This window comes from Xiphophorus hellerii, chromosome 20 (genome assembly GCF_003331165.1).
Source record: "Xiphophorus hellerii strain 12219 chromosome 20, Xiphophorus_hellerii-4.1, whole genome shotgun sequence".
Taxonomy (NCBI): domain Eukaryota; kingdom Metazoa; phylum Chordata; class Actinopteri; order Cyprinodontiformes; family Poeciliidae; genus Xiphophorus; species Xiphophorus hellerii.
The window spans coordinates 27999522-28012997 of NC_045691.1; the positions used below are offsets into that span (position 1 = coordinate 27999522).

A 13476-nucleotide genomic window follows, 5' to 3' on the forward strand; every position below is an offset into this window, starting at 1 on the left:
GTCAATGAGCACGATCCAGATTGGAGATGTAATTACCTCCACAGCACTTGTATCCCAGTGGCTTAGCCGTCCAATAGTCAAATAATCCCATTATTAGCTGAGCCAGCTCTGGCTTTAGGGAAAGTGGACCAGATCTTGAACTGTGTGGGTGTTTGGTCACCAGAATATTAAAAGGATAAGAGTAATGGTACTTTTCTGCACCTACAAGGAGTATTCACGTGTATTGTTGTTTGTGGTGACTTAAGTACTTAACTAGGAGATGCTGGTGGTTTGTCATTTCAGACTCAATCCCATTTTGTGTAGAGGGGGATAATGGTCTTTACTAATGCCAACTCCACAGAGCGATGTGGCCAGATGCATAAAAAGTCATATGTGTGTGCTGCCAGTTAGATTGCAGAATGGAAAGTCTCACCTTCATTGGTGCCTTTCTGCTGCCCTGCATGCAGAAATAAAGCCGCCGGATGTGCTTGTGTGGAGAACTGCAATCAATGGAAGCAATGTGACGCATAGTAAACAAGCCCAGGGGCTCCCTGGGACGTAACAGCAGAGACATGATTAAAAATGAAAAAATATGGAAGTTATGAATTCTCACTCTGTTATTGTCTGATACGTTTTGGTCCTAATTACAGGAAAAAAAACAACAACCTTTATTTATAACACTTAAGATAGTGTGATGATCAGTTTATGTGGGTGTCTGGAAGTGTTTTACAGTAATTTAATTAAAGTTTACAACTCCACTAACAAATCTCTGCATGGTGTCTCAAGTTAATTATTGGAACATTTGAAGATTAGCACCAGGGAGGCACCAGTACAAAGTTTTGGACCAAATTCAGATACCATGTTTTTGTAAAACTTTTAATTTGCAGATACAGATTTTGAAGAGTTGGACATGCGGTGTGATATTTTATGGACCTTATCAAGCTCCGCCCACAACCGACCCACGTGACCGCAAGTCTCACAAGCAAAGCCTCGCGGCGCATTTTTCTATGTAAACATGACTCGATTAGTGCATCATTTCTACTGGATTTTCACAATATATCAGCTACTACAATGGACAGAGGAACTAACAAGTTCATGTCATCATCTGGGAGGAGGTTACTGGTTTCTCAGTCCCAAGCTGGTTGGAAACCTGAGGCCAGCAGGTGTCAGTCAGTTATGGTAGATCTGACATTTGGTTTGATGACGTCAATATGAGAAGCTACAGACTGATAGCAGGAACCAAAGAGCTCTGTAAAGGTAAAGGCAAATCTTCTGAAGTTGGGATATAATTAACTTAATTTCACATAATTACCACGGTAGAAGCCATTTGTTTGTTAAAATTTTATGAAATATATTTGTTCTATTTGATGTTTGTTGTGAATGACGTATACTCACAAACATGAAGGTGTAGAAGTTGTATCAGTACTGCCATTATGATGTACAGTACTTAGCTAACGGGAAGCGTCTGTTTGTGAGACGGCCACGCGCGTGACCACGTAGAATGGGCATCAGCCAATGAAAAGCGGCCCCTGTGGTAAGGTCCATTGCTCCCAGTCCATTCTCAATTCTATTGAGAATTAGTTCGGGCTCCATTACCAGTCAAGTTAAAACAGTTAGCGGCTGAGTGCTCAAAAAAAGCAAACAGAATCACTTTGCTGTACTCTGCTAAGCCTTCCTGTTATCTGCTCACCTAAATGAACTGTAGGAAAGTCTTGAAAAATCTTCTCCTTAACTGTAAGTATCTTGACATCACTGAGTTCAGTTACAAACTCCTCTCTGACAATAGCTAACGTAACTTGAGTCATCGATATCTTCCACACGGAAGAGTGTTATTATTAAAATGATGGTGCCTTCATGACTTCATGACGTTGTAGGTGGGTTTTCACTCATGATTCTTTATTGTTTTTGCTTTATTGTTTTACATCTTAAGGACTTTGCCTCTTAAGACGTAAAACAAGAATATTCAGGCAGTGTTAGTGAAATTAAGTTGTAATCTCCCATCTCTTTGAAAGGGAATAAATGTTTTAGCATAAGTTAACAAAAGAAGCTTAAATGAATCCTCACTAACAGTTGTGACTAAATAAATGGATGCCGACCAATAGCGAAACTTGTTTCTCTACATTTTTTCTAGCAGCTTGGACTCTTGTGATTCCCCACAGGTAGAGATGTTATTTGATTGCAAACTGAAACGTAGCACAGTGATGCTCCCCGCTGCGGTGCAAATTTCAGCGATTCTCCAGGCTTTAGAGCAGCACAATAACCAGGGGATGAAAGTTCTTGCATTTCGGTCGCCTTTGGGATGACGACTCGTAAACCCTTTTCTGAGACAATCTCATATCTGACTCTGCCCAGCTGATTATATGATCAGGGAAGCCTGGTGTTCATCGCCAGAACAGGAATTTCACTCGGGAAAAACACTCAGAATAGATTTTATCACCAGAACACGCATTTCTGTCGCTGCGTGAGATGATATGCTTACACGTTAGATCAGCATCTGAAAGCTCGCAATCCTGAGACTTGGAACCCCACTTACTCATAAAACCCTTGAATGAAAAGCTGCAATGCCTCGCTTCAGTTTTCAACAATGTCAGATCAGTGTTGGTTTTCCTTCACACGCAGCAGGAATAGTCATGTACATTGTTAAGTTATGAAGCTGCTTTCTCTGTCCCACAAACAAACTTGATTAGAGATTTGATTCCACTTCATTATGTATGCAGTTATTAGTGGTGCAGACTAAGCTTTGTAATGTATTCAGTGTTTTTGTCATTGTTTTTAAGCACACTTTTGCAACCTCCTAATCAGTTACTGGTACATTGATTCCCCACATTATACCCATTTGTTTTTGAAGAATTGCTGGAAACACGGTGCTTTAAACCGAACAGTATATTAGCCAGAATTGTGCATCTAGAGAAACGTTTTTGCCCATTCTGTTTTGCAAAGAATCGATGGAGAGTGTCTGTGACTGTGAACGTAATATTTCAGGGGTTACCACAGATTATAGATTGGATTTAGGTCTAAACTCGTGACTTAATCATTTTAACACTCGTATATGTATTCCTCTGAAACTGTGGTTTTCAAACTTTGAGTTTTTTTTTTTTTTAATTGTAATTGAAAAGAAAAAAAAGACAGTTTTATAAAAAAAAATATTTGTTTTAATTTTTAGTTTCTGTAATAGTTTTTTTTTTTCATATAAAAAAAAGAAACGATTTTTTTTTTTATTTCAACCTGCCAAATAAACTATAAACTTAGCATACAATATTTTACTAAAATTAGTCATCTCATTCTGGCTAGACTCCATTTGGGGGAACCACCTATCATGTATCTCTTACTTCATTCACATTTATTCTCCGATATGTGTTGCTCTGTCACATAAAACCCCAATGAAATTCATTCAAGGCTGTAACGTGATAAAATGTGAAAATTAAAGAGGTGTATTTGCAATAAACTGTCCAATCAGTCTGACTGCAGTCTGTTTAGACTGAGTTCGGCTATTTATACCATAAACGCGAAAAAGTTTGTCTTTTTCACCGTCTCACAGAGAGAGGTCCTGTTTATTTTTGTAATGCCTTCAAGATCCAGGCGGGGGCGGTGGATGCTGACTGGCTGCAACCCATCACTGCCTTCAGTTCGCTCTGGCTTAGCAGCTGTTGCTATGGATACAGGGCCGGGCCAGTCGGTGTGATGCAGACTACGTTTGTCAGAGAAGCACAGGGGGCAGTATTGAGCTCATGGTTGTTTTCTCTGAGACCTGTCCTCTCTTGGAATATCCATTCCCTGTGGGGTAGAGATATTTCCTACAGTAGGTTTACCAGAAGAAAACCAAAAGACAAAAAAAAAAACTTTCAGTAAATCAAATACATAGATATATGTACTTTTGCTACCCTTGTTGATTTATTTGATTATAACTGTTACTGAGCTGTTTTATTTCCTGAATGATGGATGAGTTGGTGCCTGTACCTGGATCAGCTGCAGCTGTTCCCTGTCAGGGGTCACAATCGCCTCCCTCTGCCCTCTCTCTGCCTCCTCTTTAATCATTATGACATATGGTTAAGCTCTGATCTGCAGTGATGGAAATGTTAACTGTACATAGCTGCTGCTGGTTGAATCAATTAAATACTGATTAGCCCTGATTATCTGATTATCTTGAGCCACGAATGCTCTCCTCACTTAGATGATTACTTAAGTCGTAACTTTGTGCAGCCTGCATACATAGCTTCAGTTAACTCTGTGCCAGTCAGGCTGCAGGGACACGATTCCAGTTTGACTTTTTCATCTGAGAATAACAACAGTTGGGTTGTAAATGGCTCCCTAAAAGAAGGATTTCTTTGTAATCATACCCTGTGCCTGGCAACATGCCCTGTGATGTTCAAAAGATAATTCAAGTGAGAAGAGAAAGGGGGGGAGAAATTGTTACCCTGCATGCCAGACTGTGTATTCTACATCGATACAAAACCAAGTTCCCAGCCAAATGTGGCCCGGCTGCCAAATCTGACTTGGCTCAGTGCAAGACAGGCTGGCACCCAGGCATATGACTGTGTTCCCTGCTTTGTCACTTAGACTGTGCTTTGTGTTAAAAGGATGATTGTGTCTGGCACTGCCCAGTGTGCTGACTGAAGTTACAGTCAGCCTCTCTGCGTGGAGACCTTTTTCCGAAGCCGTGCATACCTGGCAATATTCACGCGGTTAGAGAGGGAGAGGAAGGATGAGACGAGTGTGCTGATTTCTATCACAATACGGCTGCTACAATCACAGCTAGAGACACGTCAAGAGATCGGAATCAGCCAATTATTAACTTGATCAGTGAATACGCCACACAAAGACTGAAATCTTGACCTCACTCGTTATCACGGATGCTGCTTCTGAGAGAAGAAGAATCAAAGTTGGCTATTTTTAGCACTGATGGGTTGTTCAAAAATAAACTCAGGAGAATCACAGGCACATACAAAGTGATTTTGGATTTGTACCAAAGTACACTGGTCTTTATTAAAACATTGCTCTAAAGAAATATATTGTTCACAGGGGATCTGTTTGAGAAAAGTTGTCATCCACATACCTGTTTTAAACATGTCAATCCCATAGGCGCAGTGTAGCGCAACGCTATGTCACCAAATCGGATTGCTTCAAAACAAAACAAGTTTATTTGTGTAGACAGATATATAGGTTTAACTACTTTTAAATAGCGTATTAGAATATAAAGTCTACTAAATGCAAGATTATTTCGATTGGGAATCATGTCAAAACAAGTAGCTTATTTGTCGCAGACCGTAATGCACGGGACCCTAAATCTCCTTTTCCCCATGTACACACACAAACACAAATTCAGAGTTTTCTTAGGTCTTCACTTTGGCCAGAGGTTTTCTAAATAATTATTTTTATTGATATTAAACTGAGGTTTTGTGTGGATGAAAGGTCAAAACTCATGAATATATATATTTCCAGATATCTGCCTGTGTGTGAGTTGGCCTTAAAAAGAAAGTGTGTTGTCTACAGCATTTTGAAACATGCCTGCGACAGTAAGGGAGAGCAGTGCTTTTAGTAGATAACAGGAAGGCTCAGTCGAATACAAATAAGTTCTTTTTTCTTTAGAGGACATGCATAAACATTACTGTTTGGACTGCTAGCCTTGCTAGGAAAAATTACTAAAGGGAGTTTAAATTGAAACTTGAATAATCATTTTGTTTTTATCTTAAATTGGCAAAACTGTTTTACAGTTACTAAGATCTCATTGAGATGCAGTGGGATGACTTGAAACTGGCTGCATTTTATGAAACAAACCCTTCATACATGCCACAGCTGAAAGTAAAGCATCTCTTAAGCTTTTATACTATCTAGAAAACACATTTTTGGTTCTGTTTTTGTTGTAAAATAAATTTTTTGATTAATTGCAATTACGTTTTTATTCTTTTCCAGAGGCAAGAAAGAAAATTGATACATAAGTATTTGTTACAAAATAACAAAGTTTTTAAGGGAGCTGTTTGGAATCTTTGGATTTTGTTGTAACCGGTGTTGGATTATTCCTGTCCAACCCCAGCAGCGTCCAGGTCAGACAAGCTACAGCAATATCTTCTATTTCCTATCATGCTAAGCATTCAGTGCATACAAAGACACTTTTGTAGCGAGAGGTGTTAAATATCAAGGTAGGTAATAACAAGTCTTGGTGGAATGTTAAAGGTCTATTCCCCTTAACTCCTTTTCTCCAGTTTCAAATCAGCAGAAAGCCGTCAAAGCTTCCCATTGTTACTATAATTGCCCTGCGAGCAGTTGGCTTAAGTTTCATTGAAGTTTATATGTTTCTCCAGCGTGAACACAGATGTCAGGTGCCAGCAGATCCAGCCAGTGCCCGGTCTGGCTATGGATGTCTGAACAGGGGCTTGGATGGCTGATCAGAGTCGAGGGGTGCTAGGATGGACTCAATGGGAGATGCCTGGAAAGTAGCGGGGCCTTTCCGTTTTTTCTCGCTGTCTGAAGCGCTTTTGATGTTTAGTCTGGCTTCCTCTGATGCTCTCGTTCTGTGTGACAGACTCTGCCTGCTTCTCTGTTTCTCTCAAGTAAACCTCCCTTCTGTCGAGGATTGTATGTCTCGCTTCCAAAACCGTGCTTGTTTTGGGGGCGGCGGGCTTATGGAAAATCTATACCAGGTGGGCTGTGTTTGAAGGATATGTCTTTTCTAATTATCTGTTTTTCAAGGGGGATATTGGGTGGGTGGTCACTGGGGCCAAATGTTCTCCAGATCCCACCCTTCCTCCTGCTTGAGATTCACTTCATTTCAGGAAAATGACTCGTGCTCCATCGCAGACCCAGACAGATGCCCGGAGCTGTTGGGCATGGGTATTGAGAAGATTTATTGTTTCATGTTTGAATCACATTCCCAAACTGGGAATTTTTAAAATCAGAAGTCAAGACGTTCCCATCTGGAATTTGTACGTTCCTTTGAAGATTTTTGTGAATTAAATACCAGCAAAACTCCAGACATCTCACAGTTGGAGAGTTCAATATGTGCTTTGGCTTCGTCATGTATATCAGAGCCTTTAAACTGTGAAGTTTTTTAAATAGTTTAACTTGTTTGGATTGAGATCCAGATCTAAATTGTTGCTAGACTGTAGATGTTTAGAGAATTTATATTTTTCAACAGCTGACTAATAATTTTAACACCCCTTTTCTATTGGCTTGAAGGGAATTCTGAGATTCTTGAAGTCCACGAATGAATGAGTTATGAAATTTATATTGTACTTAGGATAGGTAAAAGCGACGGCTAGTTTTAGCAATAGCAAAGGAACATCTTGTGGTCCTAATTCCCCCAAGATAAGATATCTGAATAAATATTTCATGGATCTCTTGAATTTTTATGAATTCCTTATGATAATAATTATTCAAAATAGAACAATATTTACTCACAGTGCTGTGAAAAAGTACTTGCTTCTTTACATAGCTGTTCAGTGTCCTTTTATTGTCACGGTTCAACTATAACCTCTCTGACAACGTGAAGTAGACTCAAAGACCTAAAGAAGAAACGTGTCATTGCCAGTTCTAAAGTTCTTTGACAAAGGTTGAGACGATGTTTACCTATCACTTTATTATATCCAAAACCATTTCTTAGGCTTTGGAACTGCAGCAAATCAAAAGTGAGAGCCATTATCCACAAACAGAGACAACCTGGAGCAGCAGTGAACCTTCACAGGAGTCCCCAGCTTAGCAAAATGATTTACAAAATCCATTGATGGACTGACTCATCTGATCAGATTGAAATGCTGTGGCATGATGCCAACTAGGCTGTTCAAGCTCAAAAAACAAATTTAGTGTGGTTAAATTAAAACAAAAAAATATTAATCAAAGTTTCTCAACAGTGATGAAAAAGGACTTCTTTCCAGTTATTACAAACACTGAAGGCAGCTGTAATTTAATGTTTTCCTTCTGCCACTCCAAGTTGGACCAACGTAAATATAAAGGGTTAACAGAGAGAAAACCCTGACATTGTGAAACCCTTAAGGAGAATTGGTTTAAAGTAGCAATTTATCCCGCCACCTTCTAAGTATTATGAGCCGTGGATATTAAAAGCTCCCTTTGTTCTTGTAAAGCCAGCATTGTGTAGCGTCTCGTCTTTTCAGCTGGCTGCACCTTCCACCTCTAGTAGATTCTAGCATTTTAGTTTGAACCCCAGGTACCAAATGTTTTGTTATCTGTGATAAAGGTAAAGCATTTTTTTAATAAAGGGAAGCGAATCCAGAGGGATATTTCACGCAAGACCTTGAGGTTTATAACTAAAATAAAGGTCCAGTTATTTATTTATCTGATTTTTTTCGTCTCCGCAATCCTTAGGTGCAATCTGCAGTCGAGCCAGCGATCAGTATGCATTTTTAAAATCAGAAGCAACTATTATTAAACACCAAGTATTGACACCAGTTGCTGATGTGTTATTGGCGAAGTGCGGCCACAGAGGAGCAGCAGATATTGCTATCTACTTAATCAGCACATCCCTCCATAATTACCTCTCCCTCCTTCATCAGTGAAGAAGTCCGTGAGGACCTTGTTATTCATACCATCGTGACTTTGAAGGGTGTCTGTTCATTTTAATGAAAGTCATGTTGCTTTAGCAGGATAAGGATACATAAAGAGTGAATGAAAGAGGGATCAGATCTACCATAACCGGATTAAAGCCTATGCTTTGTCTCCTTGAGGTTATGTTGTAGGCTGAGATGGATTTTTCAAATATATTGAATAGTTATTTGTATCTAAAATCATTATTGTGTAACAAGATGTGTTGAGCTGAGTATTTTTGGATTTTGATACAAACCTGTCAGTTTTGTTATATTTATGTTTTGGGGGATTGTTTGTGTATCGCAAGGATTTCTTGAGTTGGAAAGTCTCTTGCTATGTGGAAAGTGTCGGTTCTTTGCTGTTAAATATTGTACTATCTTTACAAAGCAATGATATTGATATTTAAGCAACTCTCCAAGTCCAGTAAGGTATAAGCGGTAGACAAACACATGTATAAATAATGGAGATCACCAATTTTTGTGGCTGATCTCTAGATTAAAAGGTTTTTAAGCTTTTGGCCACTGATATACAGTATATGAGCCTTTTTTTCTATTTCTCTTCAAAATCTATGCTTTAAGAAAATAAATAGCCAACATTTTGGCTATTTAATTTCTCTTGTTCATGTAATAAATGATAATTACATGCATATATTGATGTGACACTGCATCCATGAAAGAGGAGTCACTGTAAAACAGGATTTGGCTGATTGAAACAGATGAGACAATTACTGAACTGATATTTAAGCTGCCTTCAGCATCATAGATTAGCAAAAATTACAACTAGGAGAGCTACCATCATCAAAAAAAACATCTGTGTTTTCAAGAGAGGATGTAAGGAGACAATGAATAAAAGTATTTTTTTTACTAATGTACAGGTAAAAGCTATAAATCTACTCAAGAATCAAAAATGTACTTTGAGTAAAAGTTTTTTTTTTCACCAGCAGTGCGTTTCTTGTGTGCAGCATTAAAAGCACAGGTGGGAACATTAGCCTCAAACCACTTGTGTGAACTCCAGAATAAAACAAAAACAACTTTACAAAAACAAATTAAAACAAGTTCACGCCAACACTTAAAACCTCTGAGAGTATGATTTAACTCTCAGCCATCCAGCATATGGATTATAAAGTATTTACCTGCATTCTGGAGCCAGAGTGATGTCATTAGTTTTTCTGCAACATAATGTGAAGAGATTTAGCTGCAAGCTAGCTTAAACCTGCTGATTTAAAAAAAAAAATTTTTAAGTTTTTTTTGGTGCAGCTTGTTCTGATTGTTTCTGGTGTTGTGTCCTTAAGCGTTGCCCTGACAACTTAAACTCACAGAGAGTAGATGGTGTGACTTGCAATTTTCTCCATTAATGCATCGTTCATGCGCCTGCTACGGGCAATTATCCTGTACTGGTCAATTTTACAGTAAGTTAGTATGCAATGAGATTTTTCTTCTTTTTATTATTTACCTATTTTTGGTCTGTAATGGTTGTGAGCCACTTGAAAAATACTCAAAAGTGACTACAGATTTTACAAACCACTTTAAAACGTATAAAGGTACAAAAGAAAATTTGTAATGCAAGTAAATCTAATTTGTACCCTTCCAGTTCTGGAGAATTGATACTCAAAAACATAACTAAGTTAGCATTCTGCGAGTGAACGTTTTGGTCTGTGTGTTCACTGATCAAAAACGAATTATTTTTTAATCTTAAGCCGGCTGGTGAAAAGGCAAAACAATTGACAGGTTTTACTCAACAACCATTTTTTAGTTGCAATTTGTTTTTAGAGATTTGCTTTCAAATGAATATGTGTTTAATTTCATTAAATGCATTAACAGAGCGTCAGTCAAGCTTTCAACACACAAACATCATTAAGAAGTGAATTTAATATCTTATGTGTTGGCAGACTTAGCTAAACACTTGAATGCACCAATGTCACTGAAATAAAATTTCCATTAAAGTCAATTTTTTTTAAAAGTAAAAGCAGTTCTTATATTAATAAAATGGGCTCATTGGGCTTCAGTTGTCATTTATTACATAAATTTACCATCAATATACCAACCAGTGCAGAATGCTCTTCTGTGCTGTTCAAACAATCTCAATCATCGGATTTGTACACATTCACATACACCCCCCCACACACACGCAAACACACCCCCTCACACATATGCACACAGTTTCCATGGAAACAGGATCCAGGGCCTTTTTACGACTGGTTGTGCGCCCCAGACAACCAAAATTGTTCTCAGCAGCCACGCAAAGATGGGAGATAAATAATTTGTACACTAAATAATTGGACACAGTAAAATACAGGAGAAAGTGATGAGCTGCTGTGAATTTAGATGAAGCTCCCCCTCCTCTTTCTTTCGCTAAACAGGCTGCCTTTTTTTTTTTTTTTGTCTGACTGACTGCATCCACCCTCATTGTTTTCGGCTGTTATGTTGTCACATTGTTTTTGTGCTGTGTTTGCACATTAAGCTCTGCCAGAGCTCATTCAGATCAGAAAAAAAATTAAAAAATAAACCACACCAGGCACACACCTGGACCTTCTCTAGTCACACTGCCCTTGAGTAGCCTAATGTGTGTCTGAGGTCCAGATGGCGTAGCAGTGGGAGGGCTGCGTCGTGGTGTTAGCCTTACTGCTAGCAGTTTCAGTTTTGGCCCGTCCCAAGCTGGTAGGAGAAACGGCTTACAAGCGGTTATCCCTCTGTGGGACGATGGCAAGCGTGCAGGTCACAGCGATGCGCTTCAACTTAGCGGGATCAACTTGTTCACTTCATTTGGTGGGAGCCAAGTGTTCTGGTCATTTAGCACATAATTGTGGAGAACCTGAAATATTTTGGCTCTCCTCATGATATCTGTCTGCTTGGCTTATTGTTGCATTAGTTGAATTTATGCACTGACATGTTTATTTTTGACTATTTTTGACAGGAACAAAGTTGAATAAGGACCTGAAGCATTATCTAAGCCAGCGCTTCCAGAAGTCATCACCTGACCACGAACTGCAGCAGACCATCCGAGAAAACCTGTACCGTCACGCAGTGCCTTGTGAGTCTGATGCTTTCTTTTTTTTTTTCTTACACAATCACCACCACATCAGCATCTATTTGTATTTTATGTTCCAAATTCACCCTAATTTCTTAGGAGTGCATAACGGAATGACTGAAGAATGCTTGGAGTTAAAACTTATTTACCAAAAAATGTCATGCAGGCATGAATTTGTGACATTTATGACACACCAGTGGTGGAACACAGTGGTGGCAGTATCATTTTGTGAGTACGCTTCTTCAGCAGATGGAGAAGTTAGCTAGAATTGATGGGAATGTATGAGGTGAAACAAATGATTCAATATCTGGCATTAGAACAATCTTTAACCAACATTCATGTTTGTCCAGACCTAAATCCAGTTGATGTTCTTTATTCATTCCCTCTATTCAATCGCCCTGTGCTCGACCTCTTTTGCAAAGCATAATGGGTAAAAAAATAAAAATAAAAACATTCTCTAGATGTGGAAAACTGATGGAGGTTAAAGCTGCACAATATGTATCAAACAGAAATATTTGTGTTTGGATGCAATGTGTGGTGGTCTATATTATTTCAAGGACTATGCAATAAAATTTTGCATTCCAACATTGAATCTGGCCTCTTGGAAGCAAATCACAATATTCAACATAATGCTTTCTTTATATCATGCAGGACTTTCACAAATGTACTCCAAAAATGTTTGCAGTCAAAGGTGATTGGATAAATATTGCCTTAAATCTACTAAATACAAATTAATTCCACACTTTTCATCAAATCTTGTGTCGCTTTCCTCCCACCTCTCAATTACACACTATTTGAATCCTCTCAGTATATTGAAGTCATCAATTGTAACACGATGAAGTCTGGAAAAGTTTTAAAAGGATACGAATACAAAGCACTTCATATTTCACTCTGCTGGTGCAAGAACTTCACACACATGATTATTGAGTCATTGTCTCAGCCTTTGGCCAAATGGTGGTAGATCAGTGTTTCATTTAGGATATTTGCCCCACACCAACACTTGACCCTTATTTCTAATTAGGGCTGATTGTTTAAGTAAGTCTGATCAGAGTAGTGTTACATTTGTCTGTAGGCCAATATTGACCATGCAGTTAGCTAAGCCGATTAAGCCACATCCTCCGTGGGACCGACCTGATCTTATTGCTTTAACTGCTTTATCACACAACACATCTCTCTTCCTCCCAGCAGTGAACTTCACCTTCTGTTTTCCAAACGGATGAGCAGCGATGATAACACTCTCCACCCATTCTATCAGCACAGAGCTTGTTTTGCTAATACATCTGATCAATCTTATGTTATGTGACTTTCTAGCGGATAAATCGGTTGCTAAGCAGATAAAATTGTCCTGCCTCAGCATAAATCCAGCTGTTCTGTGAAGGCCTCAGAACTTTGTTGAAGAGCATTAGTGAACAAACAGCATCATAAAGAACAAGGAACACGGCAAGCAATATCCAAAACTTTGAACACCTGAAGGAGCTTTTCTCAAACCAATTTGAAACGGACAGAGTAGGAAACAGCTGCAAACTTATCAAGACATGGTTCTTTTCTTAACGGGATGGCAGGAAGAAAGTTATTGCATTCAAAAAGCGTAAATCAGGAACAATGACAAATATCTTTAAGAAGGTCCCCTGACCACAATTGAACTTTTTAGCATATATGAAAAACACTACATATTCCTTTAGTAAAACATAGTGGTTTAAGCATCATCTTGTGGGGAAGATATTTTAAAAGAGATGGATAATATGGTCAGAATTGACTGAATTTTTAATGAAGCTAAATACAGGGAATTATGGAAAAGAGCATGTTAGAAGCTACAGAAACACAGTCAGTGCTACAATGGAAGGGTTTAAATAAAGCATTTTTTGTCAAAATGACCGAGTCAAAGTCAAACCTAAATCCTACTGAGAATCAATTTTTATGTTTCCTTCTCTATCA

General features: G+C 38.6%; 1 protein-coding gene across 11 annotated transcripts in view; it reads left to right on the forward strand.

Annotated features, from left to right (window-relative positions):
- magi1b (membrane associated guanylate kinase, WW and PDZ domain containing 1b) overlaps positions 1-13476 on the forward strand; it is a 146918-nt gene that overhangs the window by 45532 nt on the left and 87910 nt on the right. For all 11 annotated transcript variants that reach the window (XM_032550576.1, XM_032550580.1, XM_032550581.1 and 8 more), the window contains exon 2: positions 11428-11544. In XM_032550576.1, coding sequence (XP_032406467.1) covers positions 11428-11544 — 117 coding nt within the window. The remainder of the gene's footprint in view (positions 1-11427; positions 11545-13476) is intronic.